The sequence below is a fragment of the Tympanuchus pallidicinctus genome, unplaced genomic scaffold (assembly GCF_026119805.1).
Source record: "Tympanuchus pallidicinctus isolate F22 unplaced genomic scaffold, pur_lepc_1.0 scaffold17, whole genome shotgun sequence".
NCBI classification, from domain to species: domain Eukaryota; kingdom Metazoa; phylum Chordata; class Aves; order Galliformes; family Phasianidae; genus Tympanuchus; species Tympanuchus pallidicinctus.
In genome coordinates this window covers 761,996-786,902 of record NW_026294690.1, presented here as the reverse complement: position 1 = coordinate 786,902, position 24,907 = coordinate 761,996, and the positions used below count along the sequence as shown (strand labels likewise).

The window sequence follows — 24,907 nt, the reverse complement described above, 5'->3', positions numbered from 1 at the left end:
AACTTCTCCGGCTGATAGCTTATCGGGAGGCAATCCAAATGCCACATGAGTCGAGGAAGTTGGAAGATTAAATTTTCCAACCCCTTTCATCTGCTGCTGACATTTCAGGGCCGCTCCCCCTCCCTCCATCCCCGCAGCCAAGGCTCTGGGTGGCAAGTGCTGGTGGCAGAGCGGTGACACGTCCCTGTGCCGTGGGACAGGACATGGCCACGTGGCCCCACGGCTCCGGGAGAGGTGCTTGGGGCTGTGGTGGGAGCGGAACAATTCAGGGCAAGCAGTTCTCCCCCTGCCCTACCTCCTCTGCTTTGGCAGCTCTGCATCTACTCACACCAGCAGACCGGATTGTGACACTGAAATGGAAGCATTCTGTTTGGAAGATGACAAGAGGAAACAATCTGACTCCTAATTGCTTTTCTGTGCCTTTTGTGAAGCTGGAAGCGCAGAATCTGGCTCACGGATAAGTTCAGCTGGTGCAAACCTGCACCTCTCAGCATGGGAACGACTCTAGGCCACTTGGGTGTCCCTAGCAAAGACCTGCTCCAGCCCTGCCACCTCTCAGTGGGGCTGCTGTGGCAACCAGCTTCACTCTTGGAGGCACAGTGGTCCTGCAGGGATGGGGACAAGGACATCCCCAAGGACTGATGCTGCCGTGCTGTGGGGACATCTGCCCAGAGAGGTGGTGGTGCCCATCCCTGGAGACACCCAAGGTCAGGCTGGATGGGGCTCTGAGAACCTGACGAAGCCGTGGGTGTCCTTGCTCATTGCAGGGGAGTGCAACCACATGGCCTTCAATGGTCCCTTCCAACTCGAATGAATGCGTGATTCCAGGATCTCTGCAGCCACAGCTAAACCCCACTTCACTGCCTGGGAAACCATCCCCCGGGAGAGCAACACGGCCCTGCACATCCTGACCTCAATTGAGCACCACCCCCTGGCACACGCAGCCGCAAACCTCTGCACTCCTGTGCTCCGCGCACAGCGCCCAGCCCAGAGCGGGTGCTGCCCTGAGTGCGGCCCTGAGGACAAACTCCCCTCCCCGGCCCTTGGTGGCAGGGAGAGAGGAGCGCTGCTCCTGCAGGCACGCGGAGAGCCCTGTGGTCCCCCAGGAACACGTGCCGGAGGCCCAGCTGCTAAAGCCCACTCTGAAATCCAAAATCTGCTTAGGGAGATAGCAGAGCCGAGTGCAAGCAGAATGAAAAGGAAGCTCATTTCTTTCTCTCCCTCCTTAAACCCAGTATGAGGCTGGTGAATAAGTCCTGGTTACATTGAATAGGCATTGTCTATCAGAACCAACTTCATTTCAGCGAGATCCTGCTCAATTTAAATATAAAAATTGAAGCGAAATAAAAGAAAAGACAGAAAGACCGCTATTTAAGTGAGGTTCAGACCCACCAGTATCATCTTCCCCCTTCTTTATTTCAACATCACCTTCTTCTCCCTCCGTTATTTTTTGCCAGAATTAAATTTGCCAGGGTCATGCTGGGTGGCAGTGATGGCATAAGTGCAGGAGTGCTGCTGGCAGGGTGGGCAGCATCCTGCCCCGTGCCTTTCCCCACATGCAGGGACAGCACAGCCCTGCACTGGGCTGTGGCACAAAGCTCCCTGCGTGCCAGCAGCTTGGTGTGACGCGGGGTGACGGCAGTCCCCTGGGGCTGTCGCTGCGGATTTGAAGCCCTGATTGCCAGAAATCACAGGATGGCTGCTCAGGGAGAGGGCAAAGAATTAGCTTCAGTCGCTAATTAAAGATTTGCTCTTCATTTGAATTTCAGATGCCGGCTTTAATTTTAGAAACTTCAGCAGCCGCACAGGGACCTGCCCAGCAGGACCAGGGGTGGATGTCACCGTGGTGTGGCCAGGGCTGGGGATGGGTCACAGCAATGCGCGTGCACCCACGGTGCAAAGGGATGGTGGTACTCACAGTACTCACAGCACTCACGAATTCCGTGTCTGCCTTGGAGTCGTAGTACTCGATGTCTTCCTCCTGTAGAGAGAGCAGAGCTGCATGAGGGCAGGCGTGGATGGGGGTCCCCATCACTGCCCCGTACCCCTCCTCGTACCGCAGCGCTGGGACGCAGACCCTCACCACGCACAGCCCACTCCGCTGCCAGTCCCCCAGTGGGTGACACTGGGATGCAGCGTGTCCCCATGCCCGGGATGCTGCAGTTGTACTGAGGGAGCTGTGGCACAGCCAGGCAGCGAGGTGGCTGCACAGGTGGAACGATGAGCAGCATCCTCACTTTGTGGCCTTAATTTGGGGTTTTTAAAAGCTATTTACGCAGGAAGGTCTGCTCAGATCCCTCTCCCTGCACACTAGGGCGCGAGGCAGCTGACAGCACTCAGAGAGAGGCAGGCGATGCAGCCAGCCGTCACACTGTCAGAACAGCATCTCATCTCATCTCCCAGCACAGGGGGGAATTAAAGGGCGCTCGGGGCTCTCTTGTGCACGCGGCGATGCGGGTGCAGTGGTGGAACACCCTGCATGGCTGTCACTGCTCGCTGCCCACAGCATGGGGATGGCCCATGGGGGGCCCCCGTGTCCTCTCCACAGCTGCCCCAGGTCTGGCAATGAGGTAACGTTGATAGAGGGGAGCAAAAAACTCAACGCAGCACCTTCTGGTTTTTGTTATTAAAAAGCCCAGTCACTAAGGGAGTGTACTTATTATCTGTGACTTTTTGTGAGGTGCTGAGGAGTTCACAACGACAAGGGAAGGGAAAAATAATACATTGCCCCTGGATACTTCTCTCCCCACAGCCCTGCCCCATACCAGCAGCATGCCCCTGGCCCGGGGCCATCTGCACCTCGCAGTGAGAGGAGCCCCTGGAGACCCGTAACACAAAGGAGCTAATTTCATGTTTAACGAGCTTTAATCAGAAGTGAGTGTGACTAACAACAGCCAGCCAGAAGGGGCTTTGTTATTCATTTTATCTTCCATCAGCTCCTCCCAAAAAGCTCTGTCCCCCTCTGGTATGCAGGATCAGGGACTTGCCCATGTCAGAACCTGGAGTCATTCTGTCCATGCGGGCGGTGTGTGTGCAGGGGACATGTGGGACATCATCACGGCTCCACACCGGGGTCTCAAAAAGGGAGCAGGGAGTACTACGGTTTCCTCTCCCTTGCATTTGCTCTTAAAGCCACACTTGTACTCTTCACCTGATCCTTGCCTCCTCCTCCTCTGACCCAAGCAAGCACAGGGGCTGTGTAAATAGTGCTGGTATTTCTGCTGTCTTTCTGAATAAATGCCAATAGAGAAAACGAGTGGGTGGAGATGTTGAGAGGTTTGGGAGCAAGAGCCCTCCCACCACTGCCCTTGGCTCTTGGAAGTGAACCTGCGCAGAAGCACTTGCTGCTGTGAACTGGCGCAGCACTGCTTTGAACTGGTAGGTGCTCCTTGGTGTAGCACTAAGTACTTAAGTGCAGCTGCGTGACAGCACCATGAGCACCATTACCAGAGAAGCACAGGGTTATTTTAGTCTTCCAGCAAGTGGAAATTACCCTGGTGGTTAAGCCCAATCACAGAGCAATCCGCAAAAACTGGTGAATCCACCAGCACCACATCCTTCAATTCTGTGGTCCCCTCCTGGATGGAGCTGCCCCATGCCCTCTGGGGACCCCAGCCCCCTGTGTTCCCCCCCGGGCCTTCCCCAGCCTCTGCAGGCATTGAAATACGTCTCTGTTTTTAAACACACTGGAACAGGTTGCCCAAGGAGGCTGTGGATGCCCCATCCCTGTAGGCATTCAAGGCCAGGCTGGATGTGGCTCTGGGCAGCCTGGGCTGCTGGTTGGTGACCTGCACACAGCAGGGGGTTGGAACTGGATGAGCAATGAGCTCCTTTGCAACCCAGGCCATTCTGTGATTCTACAAACAGTTCCAGCAATTCTGAAAATGACATTAGAAAGGTCAGCACTCTGCTGGCAGAGCTGCAGCCCAGTAGGGTCAGAATATGGGGGAGGATGGAACCATGGGACAGGGATGGCATCCCATTGGCACCTCAGCATGCAGCAAGCCAGGCACGTTGGTGCTGCCAGCAGTGGTAAGCACACACCTGGGGGCCCCCAGCTCCCGGAGAAGCCCAAGTGTAGCGTGTGGGGATGCAGGATGACCCACAGCTGTGTGTCAGGATGAATCCCTCCCATTACAGCCCAAAGGATGAAGCAGAATGCACCACAAACAGTGTTCCATGCAGGCAGCAGCCCCACCAAGGACAGGTGGGGACAGCCATCATCATCTGCCAAGGCATATATATATATATATATTTTAAAAGCAATTTCCTCCTTCCATCCCTCTGACAGAGCAGGGGGAATATTTAAGTGATCTGTCAGCACCTCCTTCACCCAACCGAGCGGATGGTCCCTGCTGATGGCACCCAGTCCCGGGGCAGGGGGACAGCAGGATGCCCACGGCACCCCTTGCCCAATCCATCCCCGCTGCCCCCAGAGGCACATCTGCTTCCCCTAAGAGCAAATGGCACAACCCTGTGGTTTTTGTGAATGATTTTCTTGTTCTACTTTCGTCCAGAATGGCTCTACAGCAAGGTTGGTGCTTTAACACAGTAATTCTCAGAGCGTAATGAAAGCTGACATTATATCAAACACAATAAAGACTCTCAGTTGATGGAGATCATTCCTGAACACACAAACCCATTAAACTGAAAAAAAAAAATATCAATTCTACACACTCGCCAGCCAAAAGAAAATGTGATTTGTTATCTAAAAGGGGGTTATAAACACAGCTTCAATGCACTTTCTGTGCTGTAATGAAAACTGGGTTTGAAATAGCAAGACGACTGCAAATTAGAGTATTTGATTTTATTTTCTAACTTTTTAGGTAAGCCTTCTACAAGGACAAGTGCAAGGTTACGGTGGCGATCTTTCTGTTCTCCACCGATAAGTAGGATCTGTAATTAAAGGAGGAGAAAAATGAAACGGGGATAAGGAACTTGTGCTTGCCCTTCTGAAGATGCTTTGACCGCAGAGGCTGCTATGGTCCTGCATGGCCGCAGAGAGGGGCTGGGGACAGCCAGCCACAGCCCCACTGCTGTGCTCCCACTGCCCTTCTCCCATTGCTGCAGCCCTGCCACCGTGCTCCCATCACTGCCTTCCCACTGCCTAGAATCATAGAACGTCCCGGGTTGCAAAGGACCACAATGCTCACCTGGTTCCAACCCCCTGCTACGTGCAGGGTCGTCAACCAGCAGACCAGGCTGCCCAGAGCCACATCCAGCCTGGCCTTGAGTGCCTCAGTGCCTCACCACCTTCTGAGTGAAAAACTTCCTCCTAATATCCAACCTAAACCTCCCCTGTCTCAGTTTAACACCATTCCCCTTGTCCTGTCACTATCCTCCCTCATAAACAGCCATTCCCCCTCCTGTTTCTACGCTCCCTTCAAGTACTGGAAGGCCACAATGAGGGCTCCAGCCCTCTGCTCATCTCAATGCCTCCTCTGGACCCACTCCAACAGCTCCACATCCTGTGCTGGGGGCCCCAGGCCTGGACGCAGCGCTGCAGATGGGGCCTCACAGGAGCTGAGCAGAGGGGGTCGATCACCTCCCTCTCCTGCTGGCCGCCCGTTTTTCACGCAGCCCAGAACACAGCTGGCCTTCCGGGCTGCAGGCGCACATTGCCATGCTGGGCTTCTCTGCCCTTCCCCAGTGAGTGAAGCCTCAGTGATTCATTCTGTCCTTCCCCATTTGGCGAACGGTGCTCCCGTTTTCCCCTGAGTTTCATTTCTAATGGAGCTTGAAATTATCTGGGCTTTGTTATTTGCTTCCTTGTTTGCAGGTGGGAGTTATCGATGGAGTGCAGCCCTCCGTGCCACATCTGTGCCACAGCACGGCACAGCACAGGAATCTCTTTGGGAAATATGGCTGTTGCAGTGGTGGCTGGCTGTGGGGGCCATCCCGTAATGCATGTGCTCAGAGGCAGGAACAAAACAGAAACGTGAGTGCGGTGCACAGAGCATCGTGGGCAGAGCACATGGACATGTGCAGAGCTCCAGAAGGGGTTATTGCCAAAAGATGATTTCCCCATCTTTGGGATGGAACCCAGAGGGAAGCGCTTTGCGCCCGAAACATATGGAAGAGGGGAACTTCCCCATGTAGCCGGGAAAAATGCTGTGAGGAAGAGGAACTGGGAGAAAAACAACAGTAATAAACATTTTATGAAGCAGAAAATGGCTTATAAAGAAGTCAACTTTTAAAGGCAATTTATATAATCCTGCCAAGCGCACATAAATGGGACTCTGCAGCGCCTAAGTGTCCCTTAAAGGGACAAAGAGCTCTGCTGCCCAGCACACTGAACTCAGCAACACCATGCCTCGACATGTGTTGTGCAGGCTGGGCTTTGTCACCATTCTGCAGAGTTGGCTGTGGTCCCTGCACTGCCATGCATCACCTGCCCTGTGCTCCAGCTGGGGACCCCATGGTGGGGTGTACACTGGGATTGCATGGTGGAATAACAGGGAGATGAGGATGGAGGAACAGGGAAAGCCAGTTGCTAGGTGGTGTGCTGGTGTTCTTACCATCATGCTTTGCACCTGGCTCTTATCTGAGCTATGTGGCAAGCAGGGGATGGCAGCTGGTGCGCAGCAGCATGGTACTGGGGACAGGGATGGGGACACCTGGAGCATGGGGACAGCACTTGGGACATTGCTCCATGCCCCCCTGTGTGGAACAGAGTCCCTAGCTCTGACAGCACAACATGCATGTCCTACACAGACCCCACGGGGCTCTGACTGTGCACCTGGGGACCAGAAACATCTTCCAGGGAGGACTGGCAGGGCAACAGGAACAGGGACAGCTGTTCTGCTGCTCGGACCCAAACAGCCTCCATGTGCTCTGCCCAGTATGCTCTGTGCATCCTGGGGAGGGCAGCCTCTGCAGGACACAGCCCTGGAATGGATGAAGTGTGTGATGACACGGAATGGAGGACAGGGCAGGACTACAGGGGTGGTACATGGATCAGAGCAGAGACACTTCCAGTGCCACGCAGGAAAGAAAGCGCCGCCAGTGTGTGGCATGGGAACCAAAAACCCCAGCACTGGTGAGGGAGAAGAAACTTTCCAGGCAGAGATCAGTGCTGTGTGATCGCTGGGAGCGACCTCGCAGCCATCCTCGCTTCTGCTCCTGTTTCATTTTCCCCTGAACCTCCATAGCAACCCATCTGCAGTGAGCAACTCTAATGTTTAATGGTCCTGCCATTAGCACTAATGCATTGCAAACACTCAGCATCTGCCGTCGCGCATTCAGATGGAAACACAAAAATAACCACGCTCGGTGCAATCTGTCATAAACTCCAGCTCGAGGTTACGAAATGACATGCGGAGAGAGCAAGGGAGAGCTGCGGCCAGGATGACCGGCAGCTGGTGGGACAGAGGAGCATGGTGATGCTGTGGGAGCTACTGTGGTCCTTGGCACCTCATCCTGGTGGTGCTGCTCGGGTGGTGGGACCAGCACTTCCCCGTGGGCAGCACAGGCAGGAGGTGACAGCTGCACTTGGCAGCACGGCCCCAGCATCCCAGCAGCATCCCACCCAGCTCTGCGCTGTCCTGATAAAGCTGCGTGGTGACGCATGGCCGCGCATTGTTTCCAGGTGACTCGCTTCTAATTACCTTGATGAAGTGGCAGCAAACAGCGCTGTTAAAAATATTTTTCAATGAAAGTGGGTTTCTGAAAGGTTTGTGCCACATACTGCAAAATGAGCCAAGAGTTCCCAGCGCCACAGCTGCTCCTGCACACTGGTTACCACCAAGACTGGCTCTTTCTCACCCCACCCATGAAGACTCCAGAAGGGGAGACAGTGATTTTGGCTGTGGCACAGCAAAGCGAGGAAACGTGAGCTGAACCCACAGAGCTGTTGTATGAAGAAGTGCAGGGAGGGTTTTCCTGCTAGGTTGACATTCCGCTGTGCCCCACTGCTGCGCAGAGCAAACCTTGCTGTCCTCCTGATGCCTCTTCAACCCATCTCCAGGGAAGGGGTGAAAGTAACTCGCAGAAAGCTCTTGGTGACCATTGGTACTGCATACAGCAGTCTGCTGGATGGCACAGCTAGCGGGTTCATCTCACCTTCCATTAGCAAAGCTGCTTCTATTGGTGAATGGAAGGCAGAGGACATGGACATGGCTGTCTCTCCTTTCCCTGCAGTGCCTTCTCCCCGCTCTGCAAATGGCCAGCACTCCCAGTGCACTGCAGCTGAGCAGGTGCACTCCTGAAGACCCCTGGAAGCTCGGCACACACAAGTGTCAGCCAGACACAGCTGCTGGTGGGGCAGGGACAGGCTGGGAGCACCCATCACCTGGCAAGCATGGCTCAGCACCTTGCCTTCTCTTCTGCTCTTCCTTCACCTTTTTCTCCATGTTTATCTGTGCTGCCATCACCCATGGCAGGAGGGTCTATAGGAGCAGCATTTGCTTCAGTTTCTATTCTCTCCCCCACCTCTCCTTCGTTTCCATCTGCATGTCCAGTGGAGCCCACTGACTGCCCTTTTTTGCAGCCAAGAGCTACAAAATGGCCAACTCCTCCTTGCAGGTGGACATGGACAGGTGCAGAGCCAGGACAGCGGTGCACAGGGACCAGCTGGCCAGCGCTGGAGGAGGATTCCCTCAGAGGTAAATGCCACTGGGTCCATGTGAGGGGCTTGTCACACGGAAGGATAGGGGCAGGCAGCCCAGTGGTGACATCCCTAGGGCCAAGGCTCACCCTGAGCCAAGCCATTGCCTCAGGAATGGGAACAGAGAGGAAAAGGAGAGGCCATCACTGTGGGACAGTACCAGCTGCATGTGGAGCCCTGGGGCTGCCAGCCTGGGGCCAGTGATGTTTGTACTCCAAGGGATGCCCACAGAGGTGGGGCTGTCCCCAGGCTGTCCCCTCAACCACCGCAGTGGGCTCCTGGTGGCAGGGCAGGATCTGGCCCGGCTCTGAGGAAGAGGCTGGTGGACTCAGATATTTTTACTGCAGGTTCCATTTGCACTGGAAGGAAAACAATCCTTCCTTCCTTTTGTATTATTGTTAGAATTTGAGAGCATTTCCAGGCAGAACACTTCAGATTCCTGCTGAGCGTTATCACTGCCATAATTACAAAGTCAAATGCAATCATTAAAACAACATCTTCCCTCTCCCAGCCGAGATTCGCTCCTTCCCTGGCAGCAGCCAGGCACTGCTGTCAGGTGCCTCAGGCACGTGAGCCGCTACCCTTGCCCAGCGCTTGCCCTGAAAAACCAATCCTGAAACCCTGAGAAACCTCTCAGCAAGAATCCAAAGCCTCATTCGGTTCAGCCTTCCCCTTCTGCCCACTCCCACCCAGCTGCAGACAAGCTCAGAATGGATTTGTCCACATAGCCTATGGATGGGGATGACAGTAGCTTTAAAATTCATGGGGAACCAAGGATAAGGAAGGAGGAGCTGAAGGATGGGAAGCAGGGAGGGGACAGGTGTGTCACAGCGTGTGTCCCCACGGCACATGGTGAGCTGGAGCCTTACCCGGATGTTGTCCTGCCAGTGGTGGGCCTTCTGGAACTTCTCTGCTGCATTCGCCAGCCTCTGCAAAGAGAGCAAGAGGGGAGAGTGAGTGTAAAGCTGTGTGATGCCCACGCCATGGCTGGCCCCAGCTGCGAGCAGATGAGAGGGGCTCCATGGGGCTCCCTGTGCCCACAGCCTCCATCCCCTCTCTGTGTGCCTAGCAGCCCTCTGCATACACAAGCGCTGCAGCCAGGACCCCACAGCCGCCCTCCCTTCAGCAAGAGGCTCCCAGGCAGAGGCAGCACCTAACGATGCTAACTGCACGGTGTTAATTAGCCATGAGGCTGGCAAGGTTGTTGCATCCCAGGAAGGCTCCCTGGAGAGCTCAGCACCATGGGGATGCAGCCAGCTGAGACGTGCCACTGCTGACATCCCCAGGCACCCACTGCTCTGATGGAAGCACGAGGGCCCTGCACGGTCAGCCTGTTGTGCCCCCAGCTCACACTGGGCACAGTGTGCCTCCAGCTCAGCACCTCGGCTGAGCACCAGGCACAGCAAAGCACTGGGAGCACCGAGTGTGCAGTGCCATCATGCATCTTCCCATGGGGACAGCACGGCTTGTTCTTATCGGCTGCACAGAGATGAGTATTCCATCACTGCACTATCTCAGCCCGCACTGGTCAAAACTTTCTCCTTTAACCTTTTTCTATTGCTTGAAATTTTGATTTCCAAGCCTAAGTGCCTGCTTTTCACAGCTAGCATCTGTTGGGAGCTCAGCAACCCACAGGGTGCTGCAGTGAAACTCGTCCCGCCTGGGTCGCTGGGAGAAGATCAGAGATAGCAAACATAAAAGTCAAATGTCTGCTCATTTTTGGGGCAGTTTTGCCCGGGGGGGGGTTGGTGTTAGCAGAGCTGCGGCCCAAATCCTGCACCCTCCCCCAGCCACTCCGTGCTCCGCTTATGCACTGAGATGGCTGATTAAGGGCAAGCATTTATTCCGAGTTGTACTTAAGGCAGCAGTGATGAAATATGCATTTTTCTATACTTGATAAGAGCGTGTTTGTTTATTGCATGCCCAGGGAAGATTTATGGACATCTTTAACTATTCATTGCCTCGCGAGAAGTGCCTGGAGTGCTGCAAATGGTGCACTTGGTGTCTGCTGCACCCACTACAGGCGCTTCAATGGAATGTATTTTTCCTCTGGAAAACGTCAATTTGTCAAAGTCAATCTGGACAAAACTTTGTTTTTAAGAAAAAATAATCCAGATGTTCTTTTCTTCTTTGGCTAATCAGTGCATTACAGGGATGGAGGAGGTGGCAGCAGGGTGGCAACGTGCCCCAGGGAGGACAGAACGTGGTGACAGGGATGGGCTGCAGGGCATTCCCATCTGTGCGCAACGAGTTCATCGTGAATAATGCGATTGGGATCGATACAGCTCAAGGATTATTTCTAATCCTTAATAACGATTAAACCATTATTTTACAAGTGCTGCAGATCAATCATCCCATCTTCAGCCACGCTGTGTGCAAGGCACTGCGCGGCCCACACCGTGCCCCTCCACTTTTGCATTCAGTGCGGTGCTCCTGTCCTCCAACCAATGGAGCCCTGGGAAGCTTTTCCAGCTTTGCTTCACCACAGGGCATTAAGGGCACGTGCAGATGCCGCCTTTCACCCCGTCACTGCAACTCAGCCATGCAACGATGGGGCAAAGCGCAGCATCTGCACGTGCCCAGGGTTGTTGGGCAGCGACAATATTCCCTTTATATGCGCACAGGGAATATAAATCTTTAGCAAACACTGTAAAGCAACGAAGCATCTCATCCTGTAATAATCTCCGAGACAGTTGATCCCAGGGCTCTTATTACCCCAGCAGCTGGCATCTGAAATCCAGTCAGCAGCCGGCTCAGCCACAGCCGGGTATTGATCACGGAGCGGCTGCACAAAGCGCCGCAGCATTTTTCTATCACTGCTAACTTGTTTGCCAATAACTCTTTCAGCCACATGGCATGGGAGAGAAAGGAGTGGCCAGAGCCCATCTCTCCTCCTCTTCAGCCTGAATCTCTCTCATCCCCGGGGCTAGAAGGTGATGGAGCCACATCTGCGGTGGGCTGTCTTAAGGCACGTGCTGCACATCAGCCTGGCTGTGTTTGAGATGAAGCCGGTGGCTTTTTGGGTGGACTCTGACTGCCAGCACCAGGCTGTACTGCACACAAGTGGAAGCATTTGGCTTGGCGCGTGTGGAAGGACAGCCAGCACACCACACTGCCTGTAGCTGCCGTCAGCCTGCTGACATCTTGCATCTGGTTAAACCGTGCTGAGGAGGATTTTGAGGCATTTTCAAAATAACTGCGAGAGTTTTCTGTTTGTGCCGAGCAGCCAATTAAGCGGTTTGCAAACAAAATGGAATCACAAAAATTTGCAGTGCTGCGTGCCGCATTTGAAAGTCCATTATTAGGAATTTACACGGGGAAATGTAAGCAAGAGCTTCTGGAGTCTGACTGCCCAAGCACTGGTGATGGTCGTATTCCCGTCACGCCAGGAAAATCCACACCCAGGGAAAAGCACGGAAGGTGGGTGAAAAATGCACTGAGACAGCATGGAGAAGGGACTGGCAGATCCTGCAAACTCAGCAGTCACCTGTAGGACAGCTTCGCCTTTGTCCTCCCCAGCACCCCGAGGGATGGAGCCAGGCTGGGGGTGTGGGAGCAGGATGCCCAGCTGGGGTACCGAGAGCAGCTCCTCCTCCCTCTGCTTCACCAGCCTGCCATTCCAGCTTCACAAAGAGCAGCCACCTAACCCTCTCTGGGGTCTTTATTCATTGTGCCTGAAACGTTGCCCCTGGCATCGTCCTGCAGCTCCACTGCTGGGACTGAGGGGGCCTTCCCTCCATCCACCTTGCTGCTACACCCAGGGAGCAGGGAGGCCTGAGACTTGGTGTTTAAAATCCAGACTGGGGGAGTAGGAGCGGGAGAGCTCCCCGAAGGGAAAAGCCATCAGCTGGAACAAGATTTCAACAACTACACGTTTCTTGACCTTTTCCACAGTCGTATCTTAAATGTTGCACGGCCGAATGTGATAAAAAGAAAAAAAAATATTAATAAAATAGATTTCATTTTTTTAAAAAGGTCAGGACATGTGTTACAGGGAAAAACTCATTTAGGTGCATGCCTTCCCCCTCGCCGACCCTGAAGGCCCCTCTCTGCCTCACACCTCTGTGCACATCACACTCAGGGCTCAGCTGCAGGGCTGGGACCATGAGCTCAGAGACAAATGCTGGGGAGCTGCCCACACCTGGTGGGATGCTGTGTGCTTAACCCAGAGATCCTCTCCTTGCTGCTGCTCCACGTCAGGCTCAAACGTGTCCTCAAATCCTTATGTGGTGCAGCACCCCGGATCTCAGCCCTCACACCTGCACTCGCCTGCCCACCCCAATGACCTTTCCATGGGGCTTGGCAGAAGTTAGGGGAGCGGTCAGAGCTGCAGGGGCACAGTCTTGGTGATGGATGTTTTAAAAGGAAATGTCATTTCAAAGCTGTCCAGGGCCCAGAACCAAAAGCATCCCAGATGCGGGCTGCAGATCTCTTTGTTGCTATCACAGAACCACGAATAATTAAGTTTGGAAAAGATCACTAAGATCACCTAGTCCAACCATCACCCCATCCCTACCACCCGTGTCTCTCAGTGCCACATCTGCACATTTCTTGAACACCTCCAGGGACAGAAATTCCACCACCTCCCTGGGCAGCCCGTTCCAATACCTCGCCACTCTTTTTGAGAATAATTCTTTCCTGATGTCCAACCTCATGCTCAGCAATTGGAGAAGAGTTCTGTCAACCCCTCCCTCCTTTCATCATTTTCTGTTATTTTTACTCGCTAAGAACAAAATAGAACTTAGTGAAAAAATGCAACAATAACTGTGATAACATTATGCTAAGTTATTAAACGGTGACAATGGGGGATAAATACAGCACATAGCCCATTCTATAGCACCACCGCCAGGACGGATCAAAGCCAAACACAGAGTGAATGGAGAGTAGCTTCCCAGGGGGAGCATCCATGTGTGCAAACGCAACGGCTGCCGTGCAGCTGGGGAGGGACTGACACACAGGTGCAGGAGAGGGAAGTTGTGAGGGTAGGGAGGAAAGGAGAGGAACAGAAGGATCCCTGCTCCTTTGTGCTGGGAGAGCAATAGGGTGAGAGGAAATGGCCTTGGGTTGCACCAGGGCAGATTCAGATGGGATATCAGGAAGAATTTTGCACTGAGCGGGTGGTCAGGCAGGGAGGGGATGTCTGGGCTGGAGTCTCCAGCCCTGCATGTATTTCAGAGACACTCAGCACTAAGGGACATGGTTTAGTGGTGGACCCGGCAGTTATTTGATGGTTGGAAGCGATGATCTCAGAAGTCTTTTTCAGTCTAAATGATTCTATGATGCCATCTGCGATGCAGCACCCCCATTCAACTCCACTTGCCCTAAGATTTTTGCAACTGCTCAGCCAAGCACAAGCAGCCTGAATTGGATGAAGATTTCCTCCAGCATCCCAGAGAACGTCCCCTCTGTGCTCACTAACACTCACAGGCTCACTAACACTAACAGGCTGGCAGCCTGGCACAAGCCTAGCTCAGCTTCTAGGGGTACCACTCCACGGTACGGAGCAGCTTTCTGAAGTGAGCCTTGGCCCTCGGGCCCCCACGGGCCAATCTTACTGGGGAACAGCCAGAGGACACCAGAGAGCAGCATGGAGAAACTGAGGAGCAGCCTGGGGACATCACAAAGCAGAGCAGAGACATTAGGGAGCAGACCAGGGACATCGGGAGCAGAAGAAACCTCAGAAATAGGTGGCCAGACTTAACAGCTTGGTGCACTCATGAAACCCACAACAAAAAGGGTCAGCAATGATGGTGCTGAGCAGCACTACTCGCCTCTGCGTGCCCGGTCATGGCTCTTTCTGCTGGCCTGGTTTCTTCTCCTCTGCTTCAGCTAGCACAGGCTTCCCTGCTGTTCCAGCAGCTCTAACTCTCCTAAGACGTTATTTTTACACTTCTCTTAAAATACAACGCTAAGAGAGGCTTCTTGACTATATTAACATTAGGAATCTAATCAGCAATCAGACAGCTCATAATTTTCTGATTAGCTCTGATTATACTCAATCTTTAGGAAAGGAAAAAGGGGAAAAAAAAAAAAAAGGAAAGAGAGAAAAAAAAAAAAGGAAAAAATATAAAAATATTCTCTGCTCCCCAATTCTCTTGGCAGGACATAAAGCCATGGCAGCAGCAGTGCTGTAGTCTCTGCCCCAACAGGACACTGCCACAGTGATGCAGGAAGATGCCCAATAATCTGTCGTCACACATCTTCCCTTGGTCCTCCTGGGCTCAGCCAGGATGTCATCTCAAAGACGGTGCAGCACAGGGAATGGAGAGCACAGCAGGAGCTAACAGAGCTGGAGGAGTACAGCTCCATGCACAGCATCTCAGCTCCCCTGAAAGTCAGGGGAGGAGGATGCTGGAGAGGAAGGAGGTGATCTGCCTGGCCTCAGCCAAAGGGAAGAACTGGAAGGAGGAGCTTCTCCTGAAGAAGAGGAGGAGGAAGCTCAAGAGTGTTGGATGGAAGATGAACTACTTTGTGGCACCCCACAGGGAGAGATCCTGAGAAGTGCCTGCTGTGGGCACGTGATGAAACCTGGGGGCAAGCTGCTCCTCTGTGGGATGACAGGGATGGATCGGCTGGGGTCTGTGCCTGGGGCCTTGGAATGGCCTGGGATCTGGGACTGGAGCCTGTGGCTTGGAGTTGAAGCTGAGCCAGCCTCCACTCACACCAGACCCTGTTGAAGGGCTTCTCAGCAGACCTGCTCCCAGCTGCAGCAAGCAACACTGTGAAGCATGAGATTTAATTATTTGAAGTCATGGCCTGCATAGCTACAGGTGAAATAAATGCTCCGAAAATTATCCAGCTGGCTCCTTAGAGCAGCTGCTGTGCTGGCACTGCCTCACAGTGCCACATGACCAGCAGAAAAGCAAGCCCCATGCAGCAATCCCTGCAGCCCAGGAGCCACGTGGAAGAGCCACGAGGTGTCACCTGGGATCACAAAGCACCTTCATGCCTCAGTGACAAGCCCAACCATGGCAGCTGCACCCTATGGGTAGTGGCAGGCCGTGGCCAGCCCCAAATCAAGTGGTGATGAGGGGACAGTCCCCACAGGCTTGTGCCCAGCCCTGTTCTCACCTCCCATAGCATGCACTGCAAACCCACACAGACCTGATGGCAGCAGGTGGGGCTCTGCTATTAACCAAGTTCGTGTGGACGGGGCCTTCCCCCTCCCTGTGCCAGGAAAGTCTCCTCCTTACACTCCAAACCCTGTAATCACATCCGCAGAGCCCTCTTTTGTAAAGCAGCCTCGCAGATGTAATTAGTTTGAGGTGACCTCGGGAAAAAAAAAAGTTCAAGTTTAAAAAGAAAATCTCTCCGGTTAATGCTATGCAAATTGCCAGAGAGGCAATCAGGCTGACTTTTAAACACTGGCCCCAGTCGGAATGGCTCACAAGACAGCCTTATTGTCTCTCTATCAATTTGCATCTCGTTACCCACAATGCGCCGTGCTGGAGGTAACCTTTTGGGGTGTGCAAGGCAGCAGCGTGCAGGCTGGGGACAGCTGGGGACCTGTGTTTACATGGCCTGCTGTGCCCGAGTGGCTGGCAGGGGCTGAGGCTGCAGCCCCGCTGCCTCTGGGCTGCAGAGCATTACTCTGCCTGGGCCCTGCTGCCTGTGCACAGTCCTCACCAAGCAGCAGCTGAGGTTGTTTCTTCATTTGGATGGAGCCACTTAGCCCTGAGCTCCACCATCCCACGGGCACTCCTGAGCTGCCAGTGCTACCCGTGTACCCACCAGCTCCACCTGCACCAGGGCAAGCTCACTCCCATCCTGCCTCCCCCCCGCCTGGAGGTGCTTCCCAGAATCCTCGTGCACTTCTTACGTCCTTGCCAACCCTGACTGCCGTTGGGAGATGGTGCAAAAATAGCTTTTTTCTCTAGGAAGGGATTTAAGGAGATGTCGCAAGCAGCGCACGCCAGCAGCACAACTCAGCCTTTTCCAAACGCTGTGCAGAAGGAACCGGTTTCCAACAAAACCTTCTGCTATTTTAAGCCTTCCCTGCAACATGAACAGCAATATCTGCATTCCCTAAACACCAAAGAGCAGAAACTTCTGCAAGTTACCTTGGGAGCGCTCCCATTTCTGAGTACCCTCTGCCAGGCAAGTGGCCCCATGGTGAGAAGCTCTGTGCATTGCTTCGTGCTCTGCCGACGAGGCAGGGACCCTCCACCAACACGCCAAACCACCCCCACCGCCCCGGCTGGAGGTGCCAAGGCAACAAAAGGCCTTTTAATAGACAGGAGAGCACCACTGCGCTGAAGAAAACCCGATCATTTAAAACCCTTCTGAATAATGGCACTGCCTCCCTGCTGCTCAAATCAGCCTCAGCATTTTGTTATTATGATAACTAAATACAGAAGATTTTAACAGCTGGAAACGCAGCAACAATATTTAAAAGAGTTTTTTAAATTGTTGGTATTTGATTCAATAATGGTAATGGGCTTTTTTTTTTCTTTTTTTTTTTTTCCTTTTAAAGGAAAGGATTGCGCTCGGTGCCACATCAGGCTGCAAAGTCAGCTCCTGCCTCGCGATGGCAGGCACTTATTGCACTGCACAAACAGGGCCGGCTGTGCCAAAATCACAGCTCTCTGCTCGGACACCATGCTGGTGCCGTGTTGCTGCCTCCTGAGCCTGGCTGGGACAAGGCTGGGACATTCTCAGCACAAGGCTGAGAAATGCTGCTCAGCGAGGCACGGCCGCAGTCTGCACAGCGCTCTCCAGATGTCCCCGAGGCACAGCCAGCCTCCATCCTCCCTGCGGCCCCAGCAGTGTGCCTTCCATGGGCTGGGGAAGTCCAGATGGGGAGTCCTCCCTGCAATCCATCTGTAATATGCCACCGAGGGATTAGAATAAGACTGCCAGTGTCAGCATAAATAAAACAATATGACACAGTGTTCTGAGAATGTATTTTGCACTGTGTCATGCCAATTGCAGTAAGCCCGGCCGGCAGCAGCTCTCAGACAGCAGCGAGTGGCATGGTGAGTCCTGCTTCGTCCCATCCCAGGGATCCCCCTCTGTCTGACAGCGGTAACAGTACCCTTGAACTGGCTTTGGAAGTACCAGCAGAAACCAAGCAAGGAGAGCACAGGTGGCCTCAAGCAGCCAGGCTGTGCTGAGGACACTGACAGCACTGCCATCATCCAGCATACTGCAAGACCAACCTCTCCAGGGCCAAATACACCCCGGTCCTGTGTTTACGCTCATCCCAAAATGTCAGCACCACTGCTCTCCAAGCCAGCTGCACGTAGCAGCTCCTTCCCTAGCCCCTCGGGGCAACGCCACTTGAGTCCCCCTGGTTTTGGGGATGGGGACTCAGCAGCTCTGAAGCCAAGTGCACCCGTGCTGTCAGTCTGGCAGCACCCAACGGTAAGACAAGATGGGATAGAAGGCAGCTGGAATGAGAAGGATGTTGGGGACAAAACGAGAGCATGGGGTGAGGAGCAGGATAAATAGCAAGGGCAGGGAAAGTGGAGAGGAGGGGCTGCTGCTGGTGGGAGCCAAGTGCTGTTTAACGCCTCATTCAAAGCCCCGCTGCCCTTCACCCTGATGCCTATTTAATGTCATCCCATTCAGCGAGTGTCCCTATGATCTGGTAATTATCTTTTACTTACAAAAGAGCATCTCTGTGTCACAAGTACTCCTCTCTCTGGCTCTGCCACAGATCGATATCTCCTCAAGGCCTTCGCCATTGTTTGGGGGAATGGAATTGATTTCTGAGAAGAGCAAGGGGAGGACAAATATATAAATAAGTGCTGCACAGATGTGGCTCTGCGCAGCCCTTCTGAAGGCTGCAGAGGGGAGCACAGGGAAGGGCAAGGATCCCGTTGTGGATCGTGCCCTGCCTGCTCTGCCTGCCCCTGCAGCACTGGCTGCCCACTGATTTCTTGCCCAGAGCACCACACCATTAGTCTACAGATTACAGAATCATAGAATATCCCAAATTGAAAGGTACCCATAAGGATCACTGAGTCCAACTGGCTCCACACAGGACCACTTAAAAATCAGACCACATGTCAGGGAGTGTTACCCAGATGCTTCTTGAACTCCAGCAAGCTCAGTACCATGACCACTGCTCTTGGGAGCATGTTCCAGTGTCCAGCCACCCTCTGGTGAAGATCTGCTTCCTGATGTCCAACCTGAACCTCCCCTGTCACAACTTCATGCCGTTCTCTCAGATTCTATTGCTGTGAGCAGAGAGAAGAGATCAGCGCTTGTCCCTCTGCTTCCCCTTGTAAGGAAGCCATAGTCCATGATGAGGTCTCTCCTCAGCCTCTGCTTCTCTACGTTGAACAAACCTTCAGCCACTCCTCATAGACCTTTCCCTCTAAACTAGACCCTTCACCGTTTTTGTAGCCCTCCTTTGGACACCCTCTCATAGTTTTATGTCCTTTCATACTGCGGTGCCCCAAATTGCACACAGCACTCAAAGTGAGGCTGCACCAGTGTAGCACAGAGCAGGGCAATCATTTCTCTCTCTGGCTAGCAATGCTATGTTTGATGCACCCCAGGGTACTGTAATGGCCTTTCTGGCTGCCTGGGCACACTGTTGACTCACATTCAGCTTGCTGTTGACTGAGACCCCCAGATCCCCCTCAACAGGGCTGCCCTCTAGCATCTCATCCTCTGGTCTGCATTTATAGACAAGGTTGCCCCTTCCCAGGTGCAGAACCTGGCACTTGCTTTTGTTAAACTTCATGCAGTTGGTGATTGCCCAGCTCTCCAATTTGTCTACACGTCTCTGCATGGCCTCTCGATGGAGTCAACAGCTCCTCCCAATTTAATCTCATCAGCAAAAATAAAGGAATACTTCATGAATTTGTGTGTCATCCTTGCGCAGGGCCATGCTAATCTTCTCTGTACCTCTCCAAGCAAGGCCAGCCCCTCCTGGACAAGCACTTCCCAGACTGTTTTCAAAAAGCTGCCGGTGCCAAGTTCCCACAGCTTCCCCAGGCAATCTATTCCAGTGCTTAACTAGTCTTACACTGCCAAGTTTTTCTTACTATCAAAGGTAAATTTTTCCTGCTGCAATTTAAGATGATTACTTCCATACCATCTCCAGGGTGCACGGGGAATGGTTCATTACTTCCTCCTTCCCTGCAACAGGAACATTTTATGTATTTGAAGGCTGTTACTGTGTTTTACCTCAGCCTTCTCCTGACAAAACAATCCCATTATTCTGGTATCTCAAACAGCCCCTTGCTCTTTGGTCCTCTGGTTGCTCTCTGTGCTTCTGTGTGTCTGCCATTTCTCTGCTCTGGAAGAACACCGCTGGCAGCAGGACCAGCACTGAAGGTGGTGCCCCCTCACCTGTGCCAGTCACATCAGATGGTGACTTGCCATCTCTTGGCAGCGCTGAGCCAAGCCAAGTCTGCAGTCCAGTAGAACCACTTCCATCTATTTCAACCTTCCCCATCACATCCTAATGTTTTGTTGTTCAAATGGGAGGAAAGGAAAAAAAATTCTGAAAAGGTGCCACGAGGAAACCTGAGCAAAGCCTTTCTTCCTCTAACAATGCATTTGTTCACCTCTGTGGACTCGGTTACTGATGACTGTAAAGCACTGCTCAGCTGACGGTGTCTCCTGAGTCCTGAAAAGCAAACGCCTCTCAAAGCAAAGCTCTTCCCTGCAGCGAGTTCTTCAGCACAGGGCACAGGCCTGAGGGCTCTGCGCTTTGGAAAATGACTTCCAGGCAGGACTCGGATTTTGCACAAGCCCACATGCCTATTCCCAAGCAGATGGACTGATGGCCAGGGAGACGTTAGCTTGCAGCTGTACTGACCTGATCTGCTTTTACTTGGTCAGTCTGGAGAAGGAGAAATGAGAGAGGATGGGAAAGAGCACAAGAGGAAGGAGGAGGACGCCTTCCAGTGCACAGCACCAAAATCCAGGTGACAGTGGAGTGTGTCAAATGGGAGTGCATACAGAGTGAGAGGATGGCAATCCTCTACCGAGGGCAGACCTCCAGCAGTACAGGGCTGGATCAGCACGCAGGTAGCTTGGGAAGGAATCGATTCGTTTGGGAGATCCAAGAGCTCATCAGTAGATGACATTCGGGCAGGCACACACAAGGTGGCGCTTCTTGAGAGCAACAATTAGGACTCATCACGGGTGCTGATGGAGCTCAAAATGAACTGTAGCCACTCAAGGAAGAGATCGCGGCACGCTGGATCACAAACATCTCAGTGGGAGGGATGGCCCAAAGATGCCAGTGTGTGCTCAGGAGCGGGCGGTAAATAAAGCTTTTGCATTAGGCAGCAGGCCTATACATCAGTGGGGCCCTCAGCTGTGACAGCACACGGTCCTGCTGGTGCTGGGTGGGGAGGAGAGAGGAGTGTGGCTGCTCAACACGGGCAGCAGCGGCAGTGGGAGAGGCACAGAGGATGCGATTCACTTGCAGGAAGCAGAGTTAAAAAGAAGCAGAAACGCCCCATAATGGAAAGGTGCCTCTGAGCTCAGCTATGGAAATGTTCAAATCCAAGAAACACTGCTCCCTGTGGAACTCAATGCCTCGAGATGCAGGGAACATGAGTTTTTCTTGTTTTTTTTTTAAGGAACAAAAATCAAATTAATCAGAGTATCATCGGTTATGCGAGCTGAGATCAAAGTACAGAGGAAGAGAAGTGCTATCACTCAAGGATTTGTACTTCCCAAGTAACTGCTTAGGATTAGAAAGAAATTTCAATAATCTGCCAGCTAAGTATGCGCTGCAAGAGTAATAATCCCTCTCTCCAAACATCTGCTATCAACTACTAATGGGGATGGTAAGAAGCCAGGTGGATCATAAACCAGACCCGATCTGAGCACAACCACAAAAGTGGGCTGTGCAAAGTCACCGCTGCGGGGTTATCCTGTCACGCTGCTGCAGGAGCACAGTGCCTCATCCTGGAGCTCCACTGACCCACCAAGCAGCGAGTCCTGAGGGCTCTCGTGCTATTGATTTTGATCTTGTGTGCTGTAAACATTTCTAGCTGCATCCTACAATCATGCAATACATACACAAACAAGAGGAGAAATGCGTGCAGCACCTCAGCTGTGGTTCCATGGTTTTGCAGCATGAATTTGAGCTGCACCTTGATGTACCATCAAACTCAAGCCATCAGAATTGGCACAAACCTCACTGCTGCTCCCCTTTCTTCCTGTCTCTGGTATTTGAAACATTCCGGGCTCAGCTCGGTGCATCACAGCACGACTTGAAGGTGCTGGCTGCTCTCACCCAATCCCCAGCACTATGCCCAGGGGATGGGATACGCAGCGGGCGCACTGCGCCCAGGCAGCTCCACACAGCAGCTGGACAAGGTGAGCAATACAGGCACAGCAGCAAGAGGGAGAAGAATGCCATGCTTAAGGAGGATCAGAGGGAGAGGATTATAGCACTGCGGCATCCAGCATGAACTCGCACTGAAAGGGTAGCAGTGGTGTTAGAGATGGGTGAAAGATATCGGTGGCGTTCAGAGGAAAGTGAGTCACGTTTTTATTCCCCATCCTCTCCCCAGAAGGTAAACCGAGGTAAGCCAGGGGCTGGGGCCAGCACCTGCCTTGTTCCAAGCCTTGCTCTACAAGTGCAGGGTCAGCACAACACACACGGGAAAGAAAACACTGGCAGCTCTCTGTGTGCTGGCGTGGGGTGGCCATGATTGCTGTGCAGTTTGCGAACGGTACTTGTTTTCCTCGCGGTGCTTACGGCGAGCTGCAGCTCGGTGCTGTGCCATGGAGCAGATAATTGCAGCAGAGTTAGCTCCTGTCTGGGCACTTTAACCTTGCCGCTCACCCACAGCAGAGCAGCGGTTTGCAGCCCAGCTCAGGAGCATTGAGGGCAATAAACGGGGCGAGGGGAGGGGGAGGGATGCACTACACTGCTAGGATTCTGCAGAGGTTTCTGTTTTCTTTCTTGTTATCCTAATAACCCTTTTATGGAGCACGTTGTTGGCAGAGCCCTGTGCTGAGGCAGCCTGTTCTGTGTAGGCACAAGACAATTTGCAAAAGCAATAAACTGACATTCAGCTGAAGAAGCCTGCTGGAAAGATGAGCCATCAGCAAATCCCTACACACACATGGCCTTAAAGACACACCGGGTTCATAGTGCACTTAAAAGAATAGTGACCCAAACTGAACAGGGCCATGCCATTGGTCTGAGCAGCACACCCCAGCGGCCAGGCTGCGGACTGAAAATGAGAAATAGGTCTGAAGAAAGGAGAAAGGCACCCAAGCATCCTTTGACCTTAATAGTTACATACATCTCAGTTCTTCACCAGGACTCGGCTGGCTTCAGGGGAGGCACGCACAGAATTCAGCCCGCAAAGCCACAGACCAGGTGCTCTCAAGGACAGCTCATCAGCGAGGTGTAAAGAAGAGCAAAATTTATGGCATTCGGGGCTGGACTGGCTGGAGAAATCAAGTCAGAGCAAATGGAGACATATCACCAGGGCAGAGCCTGCCGCTGCGGCTTCAGCCAATTGCTCTGCACATGGCTAATCCTGCTCGCATTAGAACTGGAGCTGAGGGCTGTTACTGGGAGAGCTGCTTTCCTCCCCAGCATCCCTCGGCATCCCAGCCCAGCCCTGCCAGCCTCCACTCTCCATCCCTTGGCTCAGCCCCTTGCCATTAAGAAGTCCAGCAGGGCCCGGCCCAGGTAAGTGTGAGATTCTGCCCCTTCAGCTGCCAAGCAAAGTTTTAATTTCTGTGGCCAACTTCAGAAAAAGAGAAACCCCACTGCTGCCCCACAGCAGCTGCTGGCGCCACGCACTCTTGCTCTTACCCACTTCTCCAGATCAGGGCGCCCTTCTGGGGCACAAGCTTTTTGGGGACAGGCAGGGTTGAGGTTCTTTTCCACATTTCCTGTCCCTTTTATTTAAAAAACACTTTATGCAGCTGTCAGAGCCAAAATGAGAATTTTTTTTTTTTTTTTTTTTTAGCAGTCTTTGAAATAAGGATGCTATGTGGGATCAATTTTTTATGGCAGTAAAGTAAAGGGGGAAAATAGCAGCAATTTTCTCTTTTGAACATGGCCTATTTAATGGCATGGATGTCACGGTGCAGCTTTACCCAGAGAGAGGGAGAAAAAGCCACAAAATGGTACTGTGGTCAATCAAAGTCTCCTGCACTGCAATCTGCTCCCCACCTCCTGCCGCCAGCCCAGATTCCCACTGCTCCTCCCAGCCTCCCTGCCCAGCTCTTCCAAAGGAGCAGCAGCCAATGCCAAGTACTCGGCACCAGGTCCCGGGGCAGCAGCAGGAACGCCTCGCTGGGAATCCAAAGCACGCACCAGAAGACTTCGTCTCCCCTATAAACCTTCCCTACGAACACAGAGGTTGGAGTTTGGAGCACCCCAGACCCGGTGGCAGCAAGGAGCACCGGGAGTGATGCACACAGGCATCCCAGGCAGCGCCATGCCTGGGAGAGAATTAGCAATTCCCAACTAGGTAACGTTGTCCCGGTGGGACCATAAACACCAACATCTGTCAGAAGGGCTGCGCCTATCAAAGTGCCGAGAAAAACATTTCTCATTCAGTTCACTGCTAAACTGGAAACAGCCCCTGGGGAGCACCCAGCGGCGGCGGCCACATCCATCTCAGTGGGCAAAAGCTATTCGCCACAGCAGGAGAGCATCCCGGCCATGCAGCGATCGCTCACTCCAATTAACAAATCATTTCATTTAGGTATGGCGAAAATCTGTAACTGAGGGATGGTGTGCCCCCAAAAGGCACCAGGCACTGAGCAGAGGATTTTGTCAGGCCCCACTCAGAGCGCACCCTTGTTGCAGTGCCCAGATCTGCTCCCTCTCTCAATTTGAGGATGATCTGGAAAAGTTGCCATTCAAAACTCGGCTGAGGATCTGCCTGGTGCTCAGCCTGGCACTGCAGCTCCCTGCTGGGCTGCAGGACCTGAGGGGACCCACATGAGCTGCTCTCTACCACACTGGTGCAGGACCCAGCACTCTGCAGAGCCTCCCTGCACTGCAGGACCCATCACAAACCCCCGAGATTGACGACCAGAAGGAGTCTATCTGGCAGATAAAAGCGTTATGTTAAAAGCATTTTAACAGCAATTACATCAGTCACAAAACACTGCTCACTCAGAGATTTTAAGTTGGGCTTACCTCTTCCCCTCACTGCCCGTGCTCAGTGGGCACACTATCCCTGGAATGTGAGCTCACCTGCCCTGTGTAAGCCCTGCAGGGTTGTGAGGCTGCATAACACCCACAGGCACAGGAGGAAGGTGCACACATGGTGTTTTCACTTCCCAACTCCCTTCGTGACCACCCAGCTCCTTCCTGTGTGCTCAACACCACAATGCATCTTTGCAAAG

The 24,907-nt window shown here is 53.0% G+C and overlaps 1 protein-coding gene and 1 non-coding gene across 6 annotated transcripts in view; both read right to left on the bottom strand.

Moving 5' to 3' along the window:
• The window catches only part of CACNA2D2 (calcium voltage-gated channel auxiliary subunit alpha2delta 2), a 128,274-nt gene that overhangs the window by 20,416 nt on the left and 82,951 nt on the right, over positions 1-24,907 (bottom strand). For 4 of the 5 annotated variants that reach the window (XM_052678536.1, XM_052678533.1, XM_052678537.1 and 1 more), the window contains exons 4-5: positions 9,475-9,534; positions 1,919-1,981 (exon numbers count right to left, since the gene is read on the bottom strand). In XM_052678536.1, coding sequence (XP_052534496.1) covers positions 1,919-1,981; positions 9,475-9,534 — 123 coding nt within the window. The remainder of the gene's footprint in view (positions 1-1,918; positions 1,982-9,474; positions 9,535-24,907) is intronic. The other variant, XM_052678534.1, reaches the window with a different exon arrangement.
• On the bottom strand, positions 19,395-19,497 carry LOC128078789 (U6 spliceosomal RNA). Its single transcript, XR_008205801.1, has one exon. It is a non-coding gene; the product is annotated as a U6 spliceosomal RNA (small nuclear RNA).